Source organism: Silene latifolia, chromosome Y (assembly GCF_048544455.1).
Source record: "Silene latifolia isolate original U9 population chromosome Y, ASM4854445v1, whole genome shotgun sequence".
Classification (NCBI taxonomy): domain Eukaryota; kingdom Viridiplantae; phylum Streptophyta; class Magnoliopsida; order Caryophyllales; family Caryophyllaceae; genus Silene; species Silene latifolia.
In genome coordinates this window covers 394,116,123-394,142,745 of record NC_133538.1, presented here as the reverse complement: position 1 = coordinate 394,142,745, position 26,623 = coordinate 394,116,123, and the positions used below count along the sequence as shown (strand labels likewise).

General features: G+C 38.4%; 2 protein-coding genes across 2 annotated transcripts; both read left to right on the top strand.

Annotated features, from left to right (window-relative positions):
• The first annotated feature begins 638 nt into the window (after nucleotides 1–638).
• On the top strand, nucleotides 639–13,418 carry LOC141632103 (uncharacterized). The gene is made up of 8 exons (XM_074444682.1): nucleotides 639–825; nucleotides 873–1,010; nucleotides 1,093–1,786; nucleotides 10,818–11,437; nucleotides 11,776–12,071; nucleotides 12,285–12,956; nucleotides 13,100–13,170; nucleotides 13,292–13,418. Exons 1-8 carry the CDS (start codon nucleotides 639–641, stop codon nucleotides 13,416–13,418), a joined length of 2,805 nt encoding a protein of 934 aa, XP_074300783.1.
• Nucleotides 13,419–17,627: 4,209 nt separating this feature from the next.
• Nucleotides 17,628–19,074, top strand: LOC141632102 (protein FAR1-RELATED SEQUENCE 4-like). Its single transcript, XM_074444680.1, has 2 exons — nucleotides 17,628–17,831; nucleotides 17,941–19,074. Exons 1-2 carry the CDS (start codon nucleotides 17,628–17,630, stop codon nucleotides 19,072–19,074), a joined length of 1,338 nt encoding a protein of 445 aa, XP_074300781.1.
• The last annotated feature ends 7,549 nt before the right edge of the window (nucleotides 19,075–26,623 follow it).

Sequence of the window (26,623 nt, the reverse complement as noted above, 5' to 3'; positions counted from 1 at the left end):
ATGGTGGCTCTCTTCGTCCTGCGGATATTTTGCTTTATTCTTGGGACAGGGGGCGTGATGTGTGCGTCGACCTGACAGGTTCTTCACCTTTGACTCAGACTGGGTTGGCAGATTTTGGGCCGGGCCGGGTTGTCGCTGATGCTGCTCAGCGAAAGTGTGCTAAGTATGGGGATTTGTGCGCGGTAGCGGGTTATGGTTTCCTACCTTTCTATTTCTCTTCACTTGGGGAGCTGGGTTCGGATGCTGTTGCCTTGCTCAAGCGGATCCAGAAAATCTCGGTATCTCAGGATGCGGGGGCTCGGGTGGCCGCTTACATTTTTACTAGACTTAGCTTTGCTATTGCTAAGGGTGTGGGAGCCCAGATTGTCTCTCGGCTCCCCACCAATTTCATGTAAACTTTTATTTTTATTTTAATAAAAGCTGCGCGCATCCCTTCATAATAATAATAATAATAATAATAATAATAATAATAATAATAATAATAATAATAATAATAATAATAATAATAATAATAATAATAATAACAACAACAACAACAACAACAACAACAACGATTCCGGTTAGAGAGATGATTTTCTCTCTCTCTATAACTGATTCTCTCTGTTTTTCTTGACGCCATTTTTGTAAGCTCAAGCTCCATGGCCCGTGGAAGAGGTCGGCCACCAAAATCAAGCATACCATCGCGTTCCTTAAGCTCTACCGATCATCATGATGCTGCTTTGGTATGCAATTCTGATCTTTCTTCGAAAACTCGCACTTCTCCAAATCACCATGCGAGTGTCAATGATCTCATTGTTGATGCTTTTAATTCTTCGAATAGTAAAGGTAAATCGCCTTCAATGCTGTTCGATTGACTAAAACTGCGGTTGTAGTTCAATCTAATCCTACAATCCTTGATTCTTCGATTAGAGTTCAACCTAATTCTGCTATTTCTAATAATTCTGCGATCATCTATGAAAATGATAGTTTGATTGTGTCTGATACTCTTGTGGCTGCAACTATTGTTTCTGGTAGCATTATTCCTGAATCTGCTACTGTATTTGTTGTCCCTAATTATTCATCTGTGATCCCTACAATTTTAACTGAAACTAGTGCTATTTTCTGCTGTGCCACAAGTTACTGAGACACCTCTGGGTCCTGGTGTTACACCTGAAACTGGTGTCTTTCCTGATTCTGGAGTTTATCAGAATGGCAAATTGGGGGAAATGGGAGGAAAGAAGTGGTTAGAGGTTGTTAAACCTAAAAAACCTATGGGTATGAGTCTATTTCTTCATCAGGAATGTCAGAAAACTGGTGATATAGATATAGTCTTAGAGGACATCCAAGATGAACTCAAACTTTGGCAGTCTACCCTTATGGGACATGTGATTGGCATAAAACCTTCCTTCAAACAGCTGACTAATTTTGTTGATAAGCATTGGGGAGGTTTTGCTAAACCCATAGTTCAATACTTTAAAAAAGGGTGGTTCAGCTTCAGGTTTTCTTCTGAGACTGAAATGAATAATGTTTTGAAAGTTGGGCCATGGAAAGTGAACTCCTGCTCTCTTATTCTCAAGCAATGGACACCTTCTTTTTCCACTATTATGGAGAAGGTATCTACCATTCCCATTTGGGTGCTATTTCCAGATCTTGATCCTTATCTTTGGTCAAGCATTGTTCTAAGTAAAATGGCTAGTAGAATTGGAAGACTTATGTTTGCTGATGTCCCTACTACTTGCAAAGGGAAACTCTCCTTTGCTAGAGTCATGGTGGAGGCTGATATTTCTTCATCACTGTCAGAAACCATGTATGTAACACCCCCTCATACCAAGGTACCTTACCAGGACTACCCCAACATGAAAGGTTGTTACCATCTCGGTTGCCCGAGGTTAGTATATATCAAAAACAACAGTCCAAACACATTTATTAATGTACGGTAATTATAAAAGTTACATAGTCTCCAAAATCTAATAAACGAAATATCCAAAAGGCAACAACTACCAAAACAATAACTAAAGCTCGTGATGGTGTCATCTAATCCAGCGTGGTGACTCTCTCATGACTGCCCCCAAGCTCAATAAATGTATCACCTGTCACAATCTGCTCACCATTCCCGAATGGATCACCGCAGGTTTTACAAAACAACAACACGGGGTCAGTACTACTCAATCAATATAAGACAACAAACATTACCACCGGTGATCATCGATCTCACGCATAAGAACCGACTACACACCGAAGTGTGTAGCCCTGCCAAATTACCCATCGCAACAGGTAATCCTCGCCGCCAGTGGGTGACCGCAGCCCATCCCCACCTAGTCCAGCTCATCAACGAGCGACTAACAATCCCTGTCCCTTAATGTGCACATCCCCTCCCATGGCGGGTTCCACGGAGGGCGAACTAGGGTGTGAAGCCACTCCCGCAAGTGACTCCACCACAATCACACAAACCACAGCATCACAGTTATCACAACACCACAACCGTCACAACACAATCACCTCACCACCGTCACCACAACACCCATACTCCGATGATCAGCAGATAACAACAATTACAATACAATAGTAATCTCAATCAATTAACAGTACTGAGTAGGGGGAAACCCTACCTTTTCGCAATTCGCTATGCTGCAATCAACCATACAAATGCATAACAAATATCACATCGTCACCTACAACAATAATCACATAATACAATTACACATTGCACAATCCCATTTTCCCCAATTCCATATATACAGTAACCCCAAAAGAATACAAGTGACAAGGGAATGAAACTTACCAACAGTAGAATAAGAGACTACACGCAAGGATCACGACGATTTGCACACACAACGAGATATGAGGATGATTAGGGAGTGATTAGGGAGAGATCGTAGAATGATTAGGGTTGGAAGTGATGTTTTAGAAACTGACGTCGAATATAAAATAACCCTAACATTCCCTAATCAAGCCGATAAAATAACATTCGCCAGACCGGGTACTCGGTCGAGTAAAGCTATACTCGGCCGAGTATCATCTACTCGGTCGAGTATTCTCCATACTCGGCCGAGTATTACTCGGCAGAATCAAAACAGACTCCACAATTAACACTACTCGGCCGAGTAGGCTCTACTCGGTCGAGTATACAACTTAACAAAATCCGTAGTGTTACAATCTTCCCCCCTTAAAAAGAACTTCGTCCCCGAAGTTCCAACCCAACCTATAAAACATGGACACCTAACACCAGCTCTACTAACCACGCTTACTAGATCACATATCCTCTCGGTATAGACTCCATAACATTATCGAATAACCATAAAATAATGTTTCCAATCTTGTCTCACTTCCATAACACTCAATAGCACTCAATACCAAGACAATCCACAAAAGAAGATCAACCATGAAAACGGAATGTTACATTGATGCGGCAAAGAGCGTTTGAGGGTTGTGCATGTCGTAATATTATTGGACGTAGATTGTGGTGTAGCATAAGGAATGGATGGGTACATATAGTGTTTGATAGTGTTAAAAGGCCATGGCTGTGCTTGTAGTAGTTCGATGTTTAGGAGTGTGAGAATTTTTTTTCGATAGTGTTGATAAAAGTGGATGATGATATTTATGAGTTCGAGAGTTTTGGCAGCTGGATGATGATGTTGATGAGTGTGAGTAAACTTCGAGGACGAAGTTCCTTTTTAAGAGTGGTAGAATGTAACATTCCGTTTTCATGGTTGATCTTCTTTTGTGGATTGTCTTGGTATTGAGTGCTATTGAGTGTTATGGAAGTGAGACAAGATTGGAAACATTATTTTGTGGTTATTCGATAATGTTATGGAGTCTATACCGAGAGGATATGTTATCTAGTAAGCGTGGTTAGTAGAGCTGGTGTTAGGTGTCCATGTTTTATAGGTTGGGTTGGAACTTCGGGGACGAAGTTCTTTTTAAGGGGGGAAGATTGTAACACTACGGATTTTGTTAAGTTGTATACTCGACCGAGTAGAGCCTACTCGGCCGAGTAGTGTTAATTGTGGAGTCTGTTTTGATTCTGCCGAGTAATACTCGGCCGAGTATGGAGAATACTCGACCGAGTAAATGATACTCGGCCGAGTATAGCTTTACTCGACCGAGTACCCGGTCTGGCGAATGTTATTTTATCGGCTTGATTAGGGAATGTTAGGGTTATTTTATATTCGACGTCAGTTTCTAAAACATCACTTCCAACCCTAATCATTCTACGATCTCTCCCTAATCACTCCCTAATCATCCTCATATCTCGTTGTGTGTGCAAATCGTCGTGATCCTTGCGTGTAGTCTCTTATTCTACTGTTGGTAAGTTTCATTCCCTTGTCATTTGTATTCTTTTGGGGTTACTGTATATATGGAATTGGGGAAAATGGGATTGTGCAATGTGTAATTGTATTATGTGATTATTGTTGTAGGTGACGATGTGATATTTGTTATGCATTTGTATGGTTGATTGCAGCATAGCGGATTGCGAAAAGGTAGGGTTTCCCCTACTCAGTACTGTTAATTGATTGAGATTACTATTGTATTGTAATTGTTGTTATCTGCTGATCATCGGAGTATGGGTGTTGTGGTGACGGTGGTGAGGTGATTGTGTTGTGACGGTTGTGGTGTTGTGATAACTGTGATGCTGTGGTTTGTGTGATTATGGTGGAGTCACTTGCGGGAGTGGCTTCACACCCTAGTTCGCCCTCCCAATACTCGGCCGAGTATCATCTACTCGGTCGAGTATTCTCCATACTCGGCCGAGTATTACTCGGCAGAATCAAAACAGACTCCACAATTAACACTACTCGGCCGAGTAGGCTCTACTCGGTCGAGTATACAACTTAACAAAATCCGTAGTGTTACAATCTTCCCCCCTTAAAAAGAACTTCGTCCCCGAAATTCCAACCCAACCTATAAAACATGGACACCTAACACCAGCTCTACTAACCACGCTTACTAGATAACATATCCTCTCGGTATAGACTCCATAACATTATCGAATAACCACAAAATAATGTTTCCAATCTTGTCTCACTTCCATAACACTCAATAGCACTCAATACCAAGACAATCCACAAAAGAAGATCAACCATGAAAACGGAATGTTACATTCTACCACTCTTAAAAAGGAACTTCGTCCTCGAAGTTTACTCACACTCATCAACATCATCATCCAGCTGCCAAAACTCTCGAACTCATAAATATCATCATCCACTTTTATCAACACTATCGAAAAAAAATTCTCACACTCCTAAACATCGAACTACTACAAGCACAGCCATGGCCTTTTAACACTATCAAACACTATATGTACCCATCCATTCCTTATGCTACACCACACTCTACGTCCAATAATATTACGACATGCACAACCCTCAAACGCTCTTTGCCGCATCCTACTCCTCTTAAGACATATGTTATGTCCCCGTAACTCACTAATACTAAATCCTTAGCTATACCTCTCATTATCTTCATCACCACCACATGTGAAAGATACCCGCCTATAATCTAAACACTTACTATTTCTATATCCAAGGCTCTCTTACTTAACAGTTCTCATACCTCAACTCATTCTGCACTCCATCTAACCAATACCACACAATCCTGATCATAACAAACACTCTAACTCTTCAACATTACCGCAACACGACATACCTCTCTATATAAGCTATATAAAACTCTTATCGCCGAAAGCATAACTCACGATCCACACTTGTTACGTACACTCATACTAGATCCTCAAGTTCCTTTTCTTTCATTACCGCAAGACTCATACATAACTTAACACGACACTAATTACCCAACACCCTACACTCACTATCTCAACAAAGGATTATGAACCACCTGCATATATCAGATCATTACCACACATGTTCTACGAATCACTTGCCATTACCCTGTCTACCAATGCCTCATCTTGAACAAGATAAAATTTACTGTAACAACCTATCACAACTGTGTCCCATCAACAGAATATCACTATACCATGATAACAACGAAAACATATACAACTCTCTTTCATATCATCCTCTACCCTCATTCCCAAACCGAAACTGGTAAGAAACATCAACAAACAAAATAACAGTCTACATGTCTAACCGAAACTCACAAGAAACAACAACAACAAAACAACAATCTGTGCATAACTGGTCTGTACTTTCGAAACTCAAATCGTAACCACTCCATATACTCACCCACAACCGGTGACGGCATCGTAACACCGCAACCAACAGCCGCACCGCAGCGCGAAAATGCCCGCATCACAATACGAAGTACCATGCCCGGATCACCACCCGAGGCACAACAAGCACATCGATAAACATCACAACCACATATAATTCCCATAAACACTGACTCAGTATGACATTTCGAATAAGAAAACTCATTCAAAACCGTTTTACTAGATTATAACACATCATATTATACGGAATAAACTGACAAGAATCTCATGAACATCATCCTTACCATTTCACGGGATAACATGACATACAATTTTAACTATTCATGCCAGATCAATCAAATTATTACCTTTTGAACCTCATTCCATTAGTATACCGCACCCAACATAAATTACAAAACATTCATATAACAACTTTATAATTATCACACCATACCACTTCTTGTGAGGTCAGAACCTCACACAAACATTTACACATATCATAGACACGTAATCACATCCAACTAGTCAATCCTGATCACGTAAGTTACCACTTGACAATGAATACCTCTCATCCGGACTTAACTCAGGTGCCTTTCATAACATATCCTCTCTTACACACAATTATCACCCCTCCGGCAAATGTAGCCATAACATCAGTACCCAACTTCCAGCGAACACCTCGTATATCCACATCTTATACTTCCTCACAACCAAACATACTAACCACTTCCACAAAATCAACCTCATTAGAACAACTAACTTCTCTAAAGTAACATCATTCTCAGCCACTAGTGACACTACTATGACACCAACATCCTTCATGTGACTACTCTCTTACTATTACTTCTTAATATAACAATTTGTTTCCTCTCTTTGGTTATCATCCCAAATACGAACATCCAATCCATCAACAAAACATACCTCAACATTATTCCCAATTCTATCCTTTATCATATCGCTACCTAACTCTCCACTAAAATCTCAGATCTTGCAACACTCCACAAGCTTCTTATTCCCTTAATACCTCGAAACTCACGGCTAACACGTCGTCCTGCTCTCCTATATAACCATTAACTCACACCCTTTAGTGAGGATATCGTACATTTCAAAATTTCCTACCTTCATGCTCCTTAACTCCGGTCAACGTTCTCTCAACTTACTTCCATCCCTCTTTCCCTCCTTTTACTCAATAATGCCAATTAATAGGTCATCTCCTTTCTCTTTCCACCTAACCCTTAGTCATTTGTTTATTTTCCATAGCTCCACAACTCTAATTCCATTAATTCATATCAATATCTTATCATTCTTCCTATCATTCATCATCTCTCATCTTGCTTCACCCTCACCCTTGTCACCATCAAGTCCACGCACTAACAGTTACTCCTCAATTAGTCGTATCTCCCTTTCGCATCTCTAGAAACCAAAATTCACTTCATACCGTTTGTCCAAAGAATTACACACTGGGCTCACCCCTTGATATTCCAACTTTCCAAACTTAGCCACTATCTACAAATCCACATCGCGACATAACTTCCTTTAAGTTCACTATATACCTCTCTTTCCTATCTTTTTACAACAACCTTCCATTACATATATCCTTAAGCAACTCTATCCTAGCTGTCTTCCTCCATAAATCCTTACACATTCAAATATGCCACTATTCGTATCCCTTATCTCAATCTTTCATTCTCATGCTTCTTTACACTTACATCACCCTTGCCCATATACACTTACTTTTATACTACTCAACACACGACTATATCACTCGTCATATCTCACAAAACATGCTCTTTACCTCGATTAGCTCATCATTCTTCCTTTTTTTTTTTTTTTTTTTTTCACTAACCTTCACAACCACATTAACACATGTCTTCCTTACCCAACACATGTCTCTCATAAGCCGTCATTCTCCATGTCATAACTTCCGGTAACTTACGTATCAAGACCGTCTCACATATAAAATGATGTGTTAAGACTCAAAACATACATGTGTATATACCCTACGACTCAAAACAATGTAAAAACATAGCCACCGGCTCAAAACAAAAGTAAGAACATAGCCACCGACTCAAAGTGGCCGCCCAATGAGGTACTCGGTCGAGTACATAACATACTAGGTCGAGTACAAGGTACTCGGTCGAGTAACTATATTACTCGGTCGAGTTTTCGACTCAGAAGCAAACTCAATTGTCGCAGAAGGATTACTCGGTCGAGTATTGGGAATACTCGGCCGAGTAGACATTACTCGGTCGAGTATGAGAATACTCGGCCGAGTTCACGACTCCAGACGCTAAACAGTATTATCACAGAGAGATTACTCGGCCGAATATGGAATACTCGGTCGAGTATAAAAGATACTCGGCCGAGTAGGGACTACTCGGTCGAGTATCGGCGCAGTTCTCAGCACCGTCCAGTTTTCGTAAAACAGTCATATCTCACTCGTTACTTGGTCATTTTGGGCGTGTGACCTATCGTTAGAATCGTAAGAGGACAAGCTATCACCTCAACTTGGAATCACAACAATATCTTTTCTAGAACTCGACTTATGACAGTTTTAAGACAACCCTTCCGTAATCGATCTTCATACTAATCAAATTTCTTAAACCAAAACAATTTGAACATGCATCAAGCAACAACAACTCAAAACTCCAAGAACCCAGTACACAAGTGAACTCTTATCATACTCACATGAAAATTAAACACGACATTCACTTATATAGATGCATGACCTTAATCACATACTTCTACCAACGATCAAGCATTAAAATCATCATGTTCATATGCACATGTACCACTACCATACTTCATGTTCAACATTGTATTAAACAGGTAACATGATCACATTCTTCATGCTCAATATCAACCAGATACAATTCACAATTCACCCTTCATATTTTTACCGTGTTTCAACACTTAACATGCCAACATATTCCATGCTCAAAGTTTAACATCAACAAATCCTCGATACATCTTTCGACAACCATCACATTCCACTTCTTTCATCATTTCATCCAACCATGCACAAGATTCCAACTATAGGTATCAAACACACATGACTCAACATACAACAATTCCCCCCCATGTGACCGGCTTGAGATCGTAAGGGCCTTAATGCGACTTCGGGACGTCTCCCAAGTCTTTGCGGCAGCTCCAAACAACTCTCCCCGGGTTCATTCTATTTAGACTCCCTAAGTTCATTGGGTTCATTTGTTTTATGTGCCGGAATCGTCGGCTCTGATACCACTTTGTAACACCCCCTCATACCAAGGTACCTTACCAGGACTACCCCAGCATGAAAGGTTGTTACCATCTCGGTTGCCCGAGGTTAGTATATATCAAAAACAACAGTCCAAACACATTTATTAATGTACGGTAATTATAAAAGTTACATAGTCTCCAAAATCTAATAAACGAAATATCCAAAAGGCAACAACTACCAAAACAATAACTAAAGCTCGTGATGGTGTCATCTAATCCAGCGTGGTGACTCTCCCATGACTGCCCCCAAGCTCAATAAATGTATCACTGTCACACCGCTCACCATTCCCGAATGGATCACCGCAGTTTTACAAAACAACAACACGGGGTCAAGATCTACTCAATCAATATAAGACAACAAACATTACCACCGGTGATCATCGATCTCACGCACGAAGAACCGACTACACACCGAAGTGTGTAGCCCCGCCAGATTACCCATCGCAACAGGTAATCTCGCCGCCGATGGGTGACCGCAGCCCATCCCCACCTAGTCCGGCTCATCAACGAGCGACTAACAATCCCTGTCCCTTAATGTGCACATCCCCTCCCATGGCGGGTTCCACGGAGGGCGAACTAGGGTGTGAAGCCACTCCCGCAAGTGACTCCACCACAATCACACAAACCACAGCATCACAGTTATCACAACACCACAACCGTCACAACACAATCACCTCACCACCGTCACCACAACACCCATACTCCGATGATCAGCAGATAACAACAATTACAATACAATAGTAATCTCAATCAATTAACGATCTTGAGTAGGGGAAACCCTACCTTTTCGCAATCCGCTATGCTGCAATCAACCATACAAATGCATAACAAATATCACATCGTCACCTACAACAATAATCACATAATACAATTACACATTGCACAATCCCATTTTCCCCAATTCCATATATACAGTAACCCCAAAAGAATACAAGTGACAAGGGAATGAAACTTACCAACAGTAGAATAAGAGACTACACGCAAGGATCACGATGATTTGCACACACAACGAGATATGAGGATGATTAGGGAGTGATTAGGGAGAGATCGTAGAATGATTAGGGTTGGAAGTGATGTTTTAGAAACTGACGTCGAATATAAAATAACCCTAACATTCCCTAATCAAGCCGATAAAATAACATTCGCCAGACCGGGTACTCGGTCGAGTAAAGCTATACTCGGCCGAGTATCATCTACTCGGTCGAGTATTCTCCATACTCGGTCGAGTATTACTCGGCAGAATCAAAACAGACTCCACAATTAACACTACTCGGCCGAGTAGGCTCTACTCGGTCGAGTATACAACTTAACAAAATCCGTAGTGTTACAATGTGTCTTAATACTCCCTATGGTCCTTCAGAACAAAAAATCATTTATGAGTGGCTTCCTCACTATTGTGTTGAATGTCGAAACATGGTCATTTGGAAAGATCATGCAAAAGGAATCAGCCTAAAGCTAAGGAAGTCCTCCCTAAAGTAGTGGTTACCAAAAAGGTCTTCAAACCTATTACTGTCCCTAATCCTTTTCTGCTAGGTGATAATTCAGCAACAGAAGGAGTCCAGGATACTTCTAAGGCTGTTCCAAAGGTCTCCTCAAAACTCTCTGTGGCTGTAAGGCACTCAGAATGCAGCAAGAAGGATAAGATGGAAGCATCTCAAATAGCCTTGAAGAGAGATCTTCTATCTGATTCAGGAATACAGCCTCAGATTGCCTTGGAGAATAGCTTTGGACCTCTAACAGAGGAAAATGAGGGGCAGGTACAACTACATCTTAACACTAATGGAGAGTCAGGATTGAACCTTCTATTGCTAGGTGGTACTTCAACAACTAATGGAGAGACTTCTCCCTCTTTAAACAGGCAGTATGTCCAACAAGAAGCAGATTTTGCTGTCTTAAACCCAGGGATTGTGTCCACTCCTCAAGTTGTTGTAATGCATTCAGGATGCAATAGAGAGCATGGGATGGACGAGACTCAAATAACCTTGAAGATAGTCTCCCCATCTGCTTTAGAGCATACTACACTAGGGGATACTTTGCCTCCTGATAGGGGTGAATGAAGATCTCCACTTGGAACATTAGAGGGGGTAATGATCCCCTAAAGCAGCAAGAGATCCTTGATTTTCTGTCTCTACTACTCATGTGGATATTCTTGGTGTTCTTGAGACTAGAATCAAAGAAAATAATGCTCCTACAATAATTGCTAGTAATTTTCATGCCTATAGTGTCATCTGTAACTATGCTCATCATTATAATGGCAGGATTTGGCTTATTTGAAAACCTGAAACTATTTCTATAACTCCTTTGCTCACTCATGCACAGTTCATCCACTGTGTTGTTACTCATCATGCTACTTGTTCTAAGTTTTATCTCATTGTGGTTTATGCTAGAAATGATGCTAAAGAGAGGATTTTTTTTATGGGATGCACTTTATGCTATTAGTAAGACTGTGGATAGTTGGAGTATATTAGGTGATTTTAATGTTGTAAGAAACTCTACTGAGAGGATTGGTAATAATCCCCCTTCTCTGGAAGACATGCTGGCTTTTAATGCATGTCTCCTGAACTGTGGAGTTGATGACCTCTCTGGTACTGGGTGTGAATTTACTTGGACAAATAAGCAAGAAGTGGAGGATAGAATGTGGTCTAAACTTAATAGAGCTCTAGTCAATCATGCTTGGCTTTGGGCAATTTCCTGCTGCATCTGCTAATTTCCTGCCTGCTGAGGTTTCTGATCATTCTCCAGTATTAGTCACCATTTTTTAGGATCAATATACTAGTAGCAGATTTAGCTTTATGAACTGCTGGGTAGATCACCCAGACTATCACACCATTGTTCAGGAGGCCAGGGCTAAGCCTGTTCAGGGATCTAATTCTTTTAAGTTTTCTCCAAATTGAAGAATGTTAAACAGCAGCTTAAACTAATGCATAAGAATAACTATAGTGGCATTGCTAGAAGAGTTAAGGAAGCTAAGGGCCAACTCTATCACTGTCAGGAAGCTCTCCAGCATGATGCTCTTTCTCCCACTCTTCTTCAGCAGGAGAAGGATTTATTGATGGCTTATATCAAACTCAAAAATGCTGAGAAGATTTCCCTCCAGCAGAAAGTCAAAATTCTCCATATTTCTCAAAATGACTCTTCAACCAAATACTTCTATTCCAGGATCCAGGAAAGGAAAAGCCAGCAAATTGTTGGCCAAATCAGAGATAGACATGGCCAGGGCCTGGATAATGTTGCCAGTGCTTTCATTGATTACTATGAAAACCTCCTTGGCTCTGCTACTGACATAGTTCCTCTGGATGTCCAATTTATTCAGTCTGGGGCATGTTTGCAGGATGGGGATTTGGAAGCACTTATTAAGCCTATTGAGAATTCTGAGATTAAGCAGGCCTTATTTGAGATTGGCTCTGACAAAAGCCCTGGCCCTGATGGTTTTTCTTCTGCTTTTTTTAAAGCTTCTTGGTCTCAAGTGGGAGATGATTTTTGCAAGAGTGTCCAAGCCTTCTTCAAAAGTGGGAAGATGGGTAAGCAAGCAAATGCCACTCTGATTACCTTAATTCCAAAGAAAAAAGTAAATGATTATGTCCTTTACTATAGGCATATCTCTTGCTGCACCACACTCTATAAAACAGTTACAAAAATCTTAACTAAAAGACTGAGTCCCATTCTCCCTTCTCTTATTGGCTCTGAACATGCATCTTTTGTTCAAAACAGAAACATTCAGAAAATATTATGCTTTCACAGTCTTTGGTGAAAGGGTATGATAGAAAATATCTCACACCTAGGTTTGTCTGGCTTGCATGCTAATAAGGATAAGACTGACATTTATTTTGGAGGGATGGCTGAGATTGTTAAGCATCATATCCTTCAAACTACTGGGTTTTCTGAAGGTACTTTCCCTTTCAGGTACCTGGGACTGACTCTGAACACTGCTAGAAATACTACTGACATGTATGGACTCTTGATTAGTAAATTACAGACTAAAGTTCAGTATTGGGCTAATAAATTCCTCTCTTATGCTGGGAAAGCTTAGTTACTTAACTCTGAGATTTTTGGGCTTGAGGCATTCTGGTGTGCTAATGTTCTTTTACCTCAGAATATCCTTAAAAAACTGAATAAAATGAGTAAGGACTTCTTCTGGGGAATTGGAACTGATCAAAGGAAGTGGGTGTGCAAAAGCTGGGCCAGCATCTGCTCCCCTTGGCTTGAGGGGGGTTTTGATATTAAAGAATTGTTGTCCTGGAATAAGGCTTTATTAGCCAAATGGATTTGGATTTTAGAAACTCAACAGCTTGGGTTGTGGTACTCCTGGCATAAAGCTTATCATTTCCCTAATACCACCTTCTGGGAGGTCACTTGCAAAGCTCACTTTGCTGAAAGTTTCAGGAGTATCATAACTGTCAAAGATGAGATGCTTTCTAAAGCAGGTTCCCATGGGAATGCTGCTAGACTGCTGAAGGATTGGACTGTTAAGGGCAAGTTTGATCTATCTTCTGCTTATACTTGGTTCCGTATAGAAAGACCTCAGCTCCCTTAGGCAAGAGCACTTCAATCTCAACACATCTCTCCATCTCCTGGCTTTATTACCTCTCTTGCTGTTCAGAGGAAATTGGCTACTATTGATTCTCTGATTAGCAAAGGAATGTATATTGTTAATAGGTGCATCCTCTGCAAATATGAGAATGAATCCCATCAGCATCTCTTCTTTTGCCGCTCCTATGCAGCTGAAGTCTGGCATGCTGTTCTGAAGTGGATTGGGATGGATGGCAGGAGTAATCACTATGAGCAGGAACTCCTTTGGATTGCTCATAAGAAACATAGAAGGCACTGGCAAGCGCATTGGTATAGCAGCTGTATAGCAGCTACTGTTTTTTACATCTGGCTAGAACGTAACAGTAGGATTTTTCGTGGGGTTGAGCATTCTCCTTCACACATTCTGAAGCAACTGCAGCAGACTGTTAGTAGTCGTCTTCCGAGTCATGTTAAGAAGAATCAGTATGGACTTCTTTGTAAACTAAATGGGGCTTAAGCTAAGCCCTATAGTGGATATCCTTTGTTTGATTTTATTTGTATCCTTTATTTTTCTACCCAACATGGAAGAATAAAAAGGATCATGAATTTCTTGCAAAAAAAATAATAAATAATAATAATAAATAATAATAATAATAATAATAATAATAATAATAATAATAATAATAATAATAATAATAATGGTGTGAAAGAAAGAAATTTGTGTCAAATTCCTTTACTATAAAAGCCAAAACATTTAGAGTGTTTTGATTGGCTCTTAATTTACTCTCTCTCTTCCCCACCTTTATTCCTCCAAATAATTACTCTCTCTCTCTCTAATATTCTAAATCTAATTATTCTCATTCTATTTTTTCATTCTTTTATTAAGTAAATGATTAATTCATTATTTTATTAAATCCATAATTCCAAATTCCTATAAAACATGAAATTTCAAAACCATCACAACCACAGAAAATATAAATCAAAATTTCGTTGACTTAGCAAAAATGATCACATTTACCAACGTAAAAAAAATTATCTCTCAAGATTAAAATGTATTACTATAATCATTCGAACTTTTATTTATGCCGAAAATAATTAAAAATTAAATCAACCTTCATTCAAATCGACATGTACATATTTAACAAAAAAAAATCATATGTTTGAAGAAATTATGTTCGATTTTGAAGATACATTTTTACATATTTACTTGACTATTTACTAACTCAGTAACACTCCGATTAGGAAAAAAAAGTATGAATCTTCACTATCTAATTTCATACAGGTTAATATATGACAATAATATTATTGTTATTTTAAACTTTAGAATTTTAAAAAGTAAACCGTGCATTATTTGCACGGGTGTAAAACTAGTTTCTGAGATAATTAAAAAAAGGAATTTGCGTTAAAACTTCTGCGACAATTTAAAAAGAGATTTGGATCAAATTCTAAAAAACCACTAATAAAATTGCAAAAAAAAATTACAAAATAGTTAATTTAAAGTCGATAAAATGATTGTTATGTAGAATCAATAAAAGAAATAATTTCATTCAACATTAAAACAACCCCAAAATTGCATAGAAAAAAAATGTATAACTATATACCAAAGTTAATAACAGGATACTTTGACAAAGTAAGAATTTTTATAAAACTTGGACAAAAAATACTACAGTCTAAATCAAAATTTAAACATGCAATAATACCACATTTTAATCTTTTGAAAATTCGAAGAAAAACAACTTCAGTGCTAAATTAATAAATTGAAATATCGAAACCTTCATATAAGATTGATTTTTGGTTTCTTTTTTGAAGATGAGAAAGGGAAATTGAAATTAACAATAGATTTGTTTTTATATGATTTTTTTATGATGATTCAAAGACAAATGGCAATACGAAGCGGTGAAACAGAAAGGATGAGATTTAAGTGTTAGGGTTTTGGGTTTTGGGTTTTGGATTTTGGCATATTTGGGGTTTTCACTAATAGCAAAACGATGGGTTTAAAATGAGTCCAATAAATGTAAAATTGATTACTTTATGGTTAGTTTATTATACTCCCCGTAATTGTTAGTTTATATGAAGTATTTTTTTTTTTGAGGAAAGTTTATATGGAGTATCAATAATGGGTTATCTACCTATTTAGCCCTGAGTAATTTTTAGGTAAGACGATTTTATAGTGAAAGATGATCCATTTGTATAAAAAAAATACATTTCTATTAACAACAGAAAATGAACAAAATTTCTAAAAAAAATGACCGTCTCACAGTATATTATTCTAAAATTTGTATCAGCCATTTTAAATTTTTGGGTAACATTATCTTACACAAGGAGGTTATAATACGATTTTTAGAAATTACTCGTAACTTTTTATACAAAATTATTAATGTTATTTGCATTAAAGGTTTGTATTTCCACACTTTTGTGTAAGATGACCTTACCATAGAATAATTAGCCCATTATAATTCCTTTTTTTGTGTGGTAATTTTACGGTAAGAAGAATCTAAAATATTAAAAGTTCAAATACTGTTGGTATGCTCCATCACTCTCTGTAGATAATAATATAATATTAAAAAAAATTCTTTACCCTGCATAGATGTATAATCTTACCCATTGAAATTGATAATATACGCTCCCTCGCATCAAATTCATTTTACCTATTAATACTCCCTCTTATTCACTATTTTCTTCCCTATTTCCTTAAACGGATTATTCAGGTTTTCTTCTCCTTTTTTATTTTGGAAACTTTTACTCTTATTTTATTCATTCCTCTCTCATATTACCAAACTCGACCCAACTTTTACTCTTATTTTATTTATCTCTCTCTCCTATCACCAAACCCTACCTAACTCACAATTACTTATTTAATTCCTAATTATTTATTCCTCTCACTAATTCACAAACCCACCATCTCCCTTTATTCATTCATTAATCATCTCCTAAAATCTTGTGCCTACATCAAAGGGGAAGAAAATCCCGAATAAGAGGGGGTATATATCATAGCCTCATAGGTTATCACGGGTCTGTGATAGAGGTCACAAGTCAAGCGTCACGGATAGTTGTAGAAAAACTCAGTCATATAAGAACCGTATACCGGAAGACAAACCATATCACACGTCACGGGTCAAGAATAGTTGTAGAATAATCCAAATTCCGTATAATTATAAAAAAACATAGTCATATTAAAAAAATTACTCCTTTCTTTTTTTTGAGGGCTGTAAAACGTCGTCGACGTTTTATAACAAATCGTCGACGTATTTCATAAAAAAGACGCATCCTACCCTTCCTCTTCCTCTCTCTACCCAATTCTCTCCCAAGCCAAAAAAAAAAAAAAAAAAAAAAAAAAAAAAAAAAAAAAACGATGTAACTAACTCGAGTTCAACAAACAACAAAACGAAAAATCGACATCAACAAAACAACACAACGATTCAATGTCAAACAACGAGCAATCCACTTCAAATGCTAACAACGAATCTGAGGTACGTAATTACACAATCTATTTTCATTTCAATCGATTTAGTATGATAATTGAATTAGACTTTAAGTTGATATAATTGAATTACATGTCGATTTAGTATGAATGTCAAACAACGAGTATGAATGTAACAAACAATTACAAGTTAGAACTAGGATGAAACACACGCCCAAACCCGTCAATTAGGACGTAGAAAATCAAAGTCCCTCATGGAGAGGGACGTGCACATTCAACGTCCTCCATGGACTGGGACGTGAGAACTCAATGTCCCTCATGGACAGGGACGTGGACATTCAAAGTCCGTCATGGACAGGGACTTTGAATTTCAACGTCCTACCATGGACAGACTTTGAAACTCAAAGTCCATGCATGGTTTGGACGTGTACTATTCACGTCCATGCATGGGTGGGACGTGTACTATTCACGTCTACCATGGTGAGGGACTTTGAGTTTCAAAGTCCGCTCCTGGTTCAGACTATGAAATTGTTTTTTCTTCGTTTTTTTTACTTTTTTTCGTAAGTTTAGTAATTTTATCATATTTTAGCATGTAATCATTATTAATTTTGTGTTTTAACAGGATTCATTTGAGGAATTTGGTGGAAACGATGTTAATTACAACCGCCTATTTGAGACGGATACATGTTTTGCGAGTCGGGATGAAGCGTTTGAGTGGGCTCAAAAAATAGCTTTTGATAACGGGTTTGCTTTAATAAAAGCATCAAATGGGGCCAAAAATCGTAAACAACCCGAGTTGCTAGGCTCTTACTTTCGTTGTTCAAGGTACGGCCGAACTAGAAAAAAGATCGATCCCGATATTCCCGAGAAGCCTAAGAAGAAAGGGACACCTAAGTGTGAGTGTTTGTTTCGGGTTCGAGCTGTTCAGAACCGGGCTAATGATATAAATGGAAAGGAGTTGATTGTTTGGAACATTTTGACCTCAGAGAAAGGTGGATATCACAACCACGAAGTAACAAAGTACAAAGACGGTCATAGGCATTTTGCTGGTTTGAATGCCGAAGAGAAAGAGTTCGTGAGGCAACAAGTCCGGGCGTCGATTCCCCCGAAAGATATTAAAAATGGTCTTCATCAAAGAACTCCCGATAAACCCCAACCTACAAGCACCCAAATTTATAGTGCGGTTAACAAGTTTCGGCGTGAAGTTAGAGGAACACGCAATACCGCTCGACAAATGTTGGCTGTAGCCGTTGCTTCTAATTATGTGGAATGGCACAAAACAGATCCCGAGACAGAGGAGCTTACTCATGTTTTTATGGCTCATCCGGAAGCGGTTAAACTGTTCCGTGCTTATCCACATGTGGTTCTTATTGACTCGACATACAAGACAAATAAATACAAAATTGCTCTTGTTGAGGTTGTTGGTGTAACACCGTGTGGTTCTTCCTTCTTAATTGCTACGGTGCTCCTTCCGTCAGAGTCGGAAGACGATTATGGGTGGATGTTGTTGAGATTAGGGGAGCTACTAAGTTGTACGGGTTCATCTATTTCTGCCTTTGTCACTGATCGGGAGATGGGTTTGATCGGCGCTCTTGAGTCCCTTCATCCGAGTACTCCTCACCTTTTGTGTCGTTGGCACATTAACCGTGCTATGGAGAAACAAGCGCTCTCAAAGCCGAATTTGATGTGCTACAAAGATATGATTTTGCACGATCAAAAGCGGTTGGTACCGCGTGATCAATGCATCCACCATTGATGAGTTTAGGAGCGCTTGGGGTTGTTTTAGTGAAACGTGGGAAGAGATGGCGCTTTATGTGATCAGTACATGGAGTAAATACAGGAAGAAGTTCGTGAACTGCTATATAAACCAATACTTTCATCTCGGAAACACGGCAACTTCCCGAGTAGAGTCCGCCCATTCACTTTTAAAAGCTTGGTTGAAGAGTAATAACCTAAACCTTGACACTATGTGGTTTCGTATTCATTCCATGCTTGAAGCGCAACACTCGAAGATTAGATATGAGCTGGAGGTTTCGAGGAGTAGGCCGCGAAATGGAGATCGTGTATTTTCACTGTTGCAAGGAAATGTGTCTATCAATGCCATTGAGATAATGGAAGCAGAGATTAAGAGAGGGATAGAGCTCGGGAATGTGTTGGAAGAGCATTGTGGATGTGTGCTAAAGGTTACTCATGGATTACCTTGTGCTTGTGCATTGATCCAGTTACAAAGAACGGGTAAGAGGGTCCATCTTGAAGATGTTCATGCTTTTTGGAGGACCTTGGAGTACGACAATGTTGGTGTACAACCCAAGACCAATGATGATGAGTTGGAGAAGCTGTTTGAAGAAGCTAGAGCTTGTGACCCGGCGAAGAAACGGGTAATCATTGAGAAATTGCGAGATGGTCTTCACCCGGAAGACGAGGAAGTTAAACCACCTCATGTTAGAGAAAACCCCAAAGGGAGACCGAGGGGTTCTACTACCCGGAACAAGTCGGGATTTGAGCATGCAAGGAAGAAGGTCACAAAGTTTCTACTCCTGCGACGACATCCTTCAACATACGGTGGGTGATTTTGATCAAGGACCGGTTGGTGCACCGTTGGAGTCCGGCTACACTAAGGGATTTTTGTCAACTTGGAATAAAAAGTATGCGGTCCCTGAAGAAGTACGGGATTTCTTTGATGGTTGGGTAGATGTCGGTAATGATGGTCATTGTGGTTATCGGGTGGTCTCGCATGCTGCGCGGGGTCAGGAAAGTGACTATTTAGTCATGAGAGAGTTGGGTATTCGGGAGATTAAGGCATACGAGTTGTACAAGGATTTAGGGTTTGGGTTTTTGGTTTGGGGTTTGGGGTTTGGGGTTTGGGGTTTGGGTTTAGGGTTTGGGTTTTAGGGTTTAGGGTTTGGGTTTTTAATTATGTTTTATCTTATTAAGTGTTGTGTCATGTCTGTTAAATTGTATTTTAATTAAGTTTTAAGTACTTTCGTTCATTTCAATGCATAACAATAAAAACACTAAAAATGTTCACACAATGAAAATATTCATACATAACGAAAGAGAATAAAAATATCCATACGCAACACAAATAAAAATATCCGTACATAAAAATAAAAATCTACACTACGGGGTAAGCTCATCATCATCATCATCATCCCAAGATCATCCTCGGCATGGTCCTCGGCTCGAAGAACGGCTCCATCTTCTCCACCAATCTCCGCGCATATTGCCACTTCCTGTCCTTGGGCTGTCTATAAATCTGTGAGAAATGACGACTAAGAGCTCGGGATACCTCGGGCTCCTCGCTCATAGGAAGAGAGCGAAACGGAGTACGGCGTGCAGGGGGGTAGAAGTGCGGGTGAGAAATCTTCCTATACCAAGACATGTATCGCGTATCACACTGAAAAGGCATCAAAGCCCGGTCAAACCGCTCTCTCAAAACTATCTCGACATCACTCAAACCCCACTCCAAATCAGGAGAATCACCATAAGACAACCTATAGCCCAGGCGGCTTAATGGGACGATGGTCAACGATCGGGAACCGCATAGAGCTCGGGATAACCCGAACATACCCGTATCGACGGAGACACCTATCAGTGGTACGGCTCTACTATATCCAAAACCTAATCAACCCCGAGTAGAGAGAAATACCGCAAGTCCCGTGAGGACTAACACCATAAGGGAGCCACGTCACCGCTCCGCCCCTAAGCCCGTCCAACCTCTCGCCCGTGCTCCTCTAACAACCTAACATCTCCCCTAAACCTAGGAAGCCGTGACCAAGCCTCGACAAGTGGTCTCCCCTCGACATAATATCCGGAGTGTGGTCGGAACATGGGAAAGTACTCATATATCCAAGCCTGAAGCAACGGTAGACAACCGCTAACACCCTGACCCTCCCTACGCGAAGCCATCCCCAATTGTCGATACAAGTAGGCCAATGTCGCGGCCCCCAAGCATACGTGCCGATATCACTCAACTGATCAAACAACGGCAACATACGGGCAATAACCCTATCACTAGACTTGTCCGTAAACAAAGTCTGTCCTACCAATACCATCATGTAAGCCCTCGGCCGAGTCATGCTGGTTACCCGTCTCCGCAAGCTCTATCAACTTCTTAACCGTCAGTCCACCACCCTTGTACAACGGTGGTTTCACCTCTTCGAGGCAATCCAAATAAAGTGGCCACCTTCCCCTTCGCACCGATCTCCTCCCTCGTAGTACCGTCCTCCATAACCCTCATGCCATCCACCCGTATCCCAAGGATCTTCTCAACATCATGCAACAAGATAGTAATCTCACCAAACGGCATATGAAAAGTGTTGGTGTCGGGCTGCCACCTCTCTACAAAAGCGCTAATGAGGTTCTCGTCCAAACCGGTCATCAAAGAATGCCTCAAATGACCAAGGCCACTCCTACTAACTCTCTCCATAACACCGTCACGGACCTTTATCTTAATTAACTTCTCTAAAGCACCCGGTCTCTCGTAACACGTGATCCACGATCTCATTCCCTGACCGGTCCAACTACCATAAGCTACGTGGCCACCAAAGCTACGTAGGACGCTAAGGTTACTCGGACCACCCTCAACCAGGACCGTAAGACGCCAAGAATTATCCCGAGTCTTTGTCTTCTTCCTCCCGTGCTACTAGATGAACCGTCACCAAGCGGCACATATCGACCTCTACCATCCCGTACCACCTTCTTAGGTGGTAGTCCGGCGGCCTCCTCGTCAAGAAAACGAGAGTCATCGTCCTCCTCTTCCTCCTCCTCCTCCTCTTCCTCCTCCTCATCATCATCATCTTGCTCAACCACATGGTCAAAATGCTCTTCCTCCTCAACATCAGAATCGCCTAATGGCTGCCTATAAAACGCACTCGGAAATTCCATCTCGGTCATAACGGGCTCGGGAGTAGGGTCAACAGAAGGGCGTATTTCGATGCCCTTACCCCTGCCCCTACCCCGGCCACGACGAGGAGCTAACGGTAAAGGGATACGCCGCTTAGAGCTCGTTACTCTTCGATCTTTCGTACGACCTAGTGAAGTCATAATGTAATCGTCGCTGTTCGACATCTGCATTTAGGAGATTAAAAAGTTAGTTAAATAAAATAAAAACAAGTTAAATACAAAATTAACAACTTTTAATTTAAAAAAATATAAATTACACATTAAAATATAAAATTAACAACTTTTAATACAAAATAAATACAAAATAAATACAAATAAAATACAAATTACACATTTAAATACAAAATTAACAACTTTTAATTTTAAAAAAAATATAAATTACACATTAAAATATAAAATTAACAACTTTTAATACAAAAAAAATACAAAATAAATACAAATTAAATACAAATTACACATTTAAATACAAAATTAACAACTTTTAATTTAAAAAAATATAAATTACACATTAAAATATAAAATTAACAACTTTTAATACAAAAAAATACAAAAAAAATACAAATTACACGGTTAAAAAAAAAAAAAGTCTGAACCATGGACGGACATTGAGTTTCAACGTCCCAACCAACAATGGACGTTGAAACCCAACGTCCAAACCAGACAAGGACGGCAACTATTCACGTCCTGCCCATTGTCGACGTTGAAATTCAACGTTCCAGCCCTTGAAAGACGTTGAAGTTCAACGTCCAACACCATTAAAGACGTTGAACTTCAACGTCCACCTCCATTTCAGACGTGGAACTTCAACGTCTACCACCATTACAGACGTTGAAGTTCAACGTCCCTACCCGTCCCTACCCTCTGTAAAACGCAGTTCAATCCCTCAACAAACGCGACAACAAATCAATCGATAACAACAACAACAAAACGATTGAAAACAACAAAACAAGAACAAATCCATCAACAACAAACAAAATTAACAATAACAATCCAACAACAACAACAAATCCGACAATACTAAGCCTATTTGCGAGATTGAAACGAGAAAATAACATGAATAAGGAAGAATAACGAAATTGAAACAAGAATTAATTCAAATGAAGACAAACATACATTACTATCCCAATTACAATCGAATTATACAATTAAAACTAAACTAATTGAAAAATAAATCGACTTACTTGATTAAAAACCGGGTAGAATGAACTCTTGTTTGTGCTATATCGGCTGTGGTGTTGCTGCGGTGGTGGTGGAGGTGTTGCGGTGGTGATGCAGACGGCGGATGTGGTCGTGTCGTGGTGGTGTGGTGGGCGGTGGTGATGTCGTGAGAATGACAGAGTGAAAGGGAGAAGTGAAGAGGTGAAAGAGTGAGAGAGAGATACTAAGGGTAAGGTTGTCTTTTTTTTAAAAACCGTCGACGATTTGTTATAAAACGTCGGCGACGTTTTGCAACCGGGTTTTTTTTTTAGACAAAGGAAATTACTCCTTTCAATCCAACACATTCTTCTCATTTGACTTCTTATAATCTCCAGACAACACTTTGACCATAATATTCTCTATTTGTCATGGAATTATGTGGGTTGAAATTATAACTTTATGAAAGATTTTTGATATCAAATGCAAATATGTTAATGTCATATTGTCCATTTTCACATATACTACCTCTTATTCCGAGTTAAGAAAGTGAGTGAATAGATGGAAATAGACAATGAAAATAGGATGGTTAAGGGTGGGTTGGGTTGTAAATAATGAAAAGTAACAAGGGTAGTATAATCATTATGTAAGAAAAAACATTAAAAAAAAGGGACAATGGGACAGTTATGTGAATAGACGGAAATGGACAATGGGACAGTTATTCAGAATAAGAGGGAGTATTTTTTTTAATGCATTTGGTCATAGTTTGTAAATGACGACTTCAAAAAGTCAAATGTGAAGTTTATTGAATGAATTGGAGGGATTAGTTATCAATATTTTATGAATAAATATATTAAATACTCTTTAAGTATCTTGATAATAACAAAATTTAAAAAGGTAAAACGGGTTTAAGACTAGTATAGGCTCCGTTTGGCATGACACTTTAGATAGCTTATTTGAACAAAATAGCTTATTTGACCAAAATTTCAGCTACCTGATTTTCTTTCAAGTGTTTGACAAGTAGCTTATTTGGTCAAATAAGGTACCTGAAATGAAATGCTACCTCAGGTAGCATTTGATTAATCAGATACCTGAAATGATTTATTTTTCATTTTTTTACCCCTTTATTCCATAATATTAAATAATTATCATATACTTTTACATCATTTTACCAAAATCAGCTACCTTTTCAGCTAGTTTGTCAAACACATTTTTATATAATCAGTTACCTTATCAACTCCTAATTTTCAGCTACCTTATCAGTTATCTTTTCAGGTTTCAGCTAACTTTTCAGTTTTCAGCTACCTTTTCAGGTTTCAGCTAACTTTTCAGTTAGTTTTGCCAAATAGAGCCATAGTATAAAAGCCAAATTTTTTTGAAGAGATTCTATTGGTTCTTAAATTTAGGGATTGAAAAAGTTTTTTTTTTTGGGGGGGTGGGACCCCATGTTCATTGGCCTTATTTAATTACCCTCTCCATTTTGCTTTACATTTTTTAATCAAATTTGTTTCTTAAAGCTTGACGTATACAATACAAATGCCAATTTTCTTTGGGGTCGGCTGACATAACACCAATTTACAAATGAACAATAAATCATCTGGAATTATAACTGCACAACTTGGAAACTTTAATATTGTATGTCGTTGTTATACAGCGTATCGTTCAAATATTAATAAAAAAAAACATTACAGATAAGTATAAAATGATCAACTAACATCTACCTAGTATAAAAGCTAGGTTTTTTGAATGCTTTTCATTGGTCCCTGAAAATTAGGGAATGAAACTTTTTAATTTCACAAGCATCCCCACGTTTTCCTCAAACCATTTCATTTACCTCTCTCCTCATTTCACTATTTCCTCCTCCTATTGACAGGAATGATAGGATATTGGAGTATATGATATGATATTATAATATATGATCATATAATTCAAACAATAAATTAAAAATAATAAATCATATTAATAAATAATTAATTACAATTCTAAAAGTTCGTCGATAATCGAAAAAGCGATATTCAATCAAAAAAATAAAATTTGATCATATGTATGCAGGAGAAAAGAATTATTAGTAATAACACTAATAAGGTCTTATTATCACTATAAGATCATTAATTCGTTCTTAAAACTACAACAAAAATAGTAAATCTACATACACGTTTATATTATCTAAAGATTTAAAAAATGTATTGATGAAAATTTTAAAATAAAATAAAAAATGAGAAAAAATGTAGATCAAAAGATTTTCGCAAAAAAAAAAAGATACTGACAAATCTTTTCAAAATTGAAAAATATACTAGCGTATAACAAATAATCAAATAAAAATTATATTAGATCTGTAAAAATTTTGGAAAAAAAATAATTTGATATAAATTTCTGAAAATAAAAAAATATGCAGTTTGAAATAGATCAAACTAATAAAAGGATTCAGATAATTCTTTGGATCATAGTTACACGAATTTGTTCTTATTATACCAATTAACTCCAGTATTGAGATTAAATTCGGATCTGAATGGCATTCAACAAAAAAAGATTTGCGGTGAGAATATCGGATTAGGGGATGATGGGACCGACGGGGACAATGAGGGAGAAAAAGGGTGGCTGAGGCGAGCTGAGGGCTTTGAGAAGGGGAGATGTGAGTATTAAATAATGGAGTAATTGAATTGGTAAAATGAAATGAGGAAGACAAAAGTGAAAGAAAAATGTGATTAGAGTTGGTTAGATGTTTTACAGAGTATATATATGAGTCCTGGTTTTTCAGCTTAGAATTTTCTATTAATGGGCTGAATATATGATTGGCATAGACATGTAGCGAAACGAAATTGGTGACTAATAATGTGCAACAAAAAATTATACTCCGTTTTCAGTCCGATTCACTTTATTTACGAAGTAGAGATCAATGGCTTTTCACTTAATTTTACTTCTTATAAGCTATATTTATTTTTGTTCAACTACAGTCCGTTTCAGTTTGATTCAACTTATTACTATCATTATTTATACTATTAGTATCCTTATCTTTGTACGAAATATTGTTTATAGTTATTATTAGGATTATTGTTACTGCACTAAATTAATAAATATCTTATAAAAATAGACTGTTTCACAGTAAAAGATCGTTTTATTCTAAAATTTGTATAAAAGACATGTTTGTTATTTATTTAGTAAAAATCAACTTATGACAGAGGGAGTAGCAGTTTTATACTCATATTACAGTCGTATGAGCTTTTAGAGCAGTGAGCATGTCGGTCAATTGTAATTTGGCCATATTA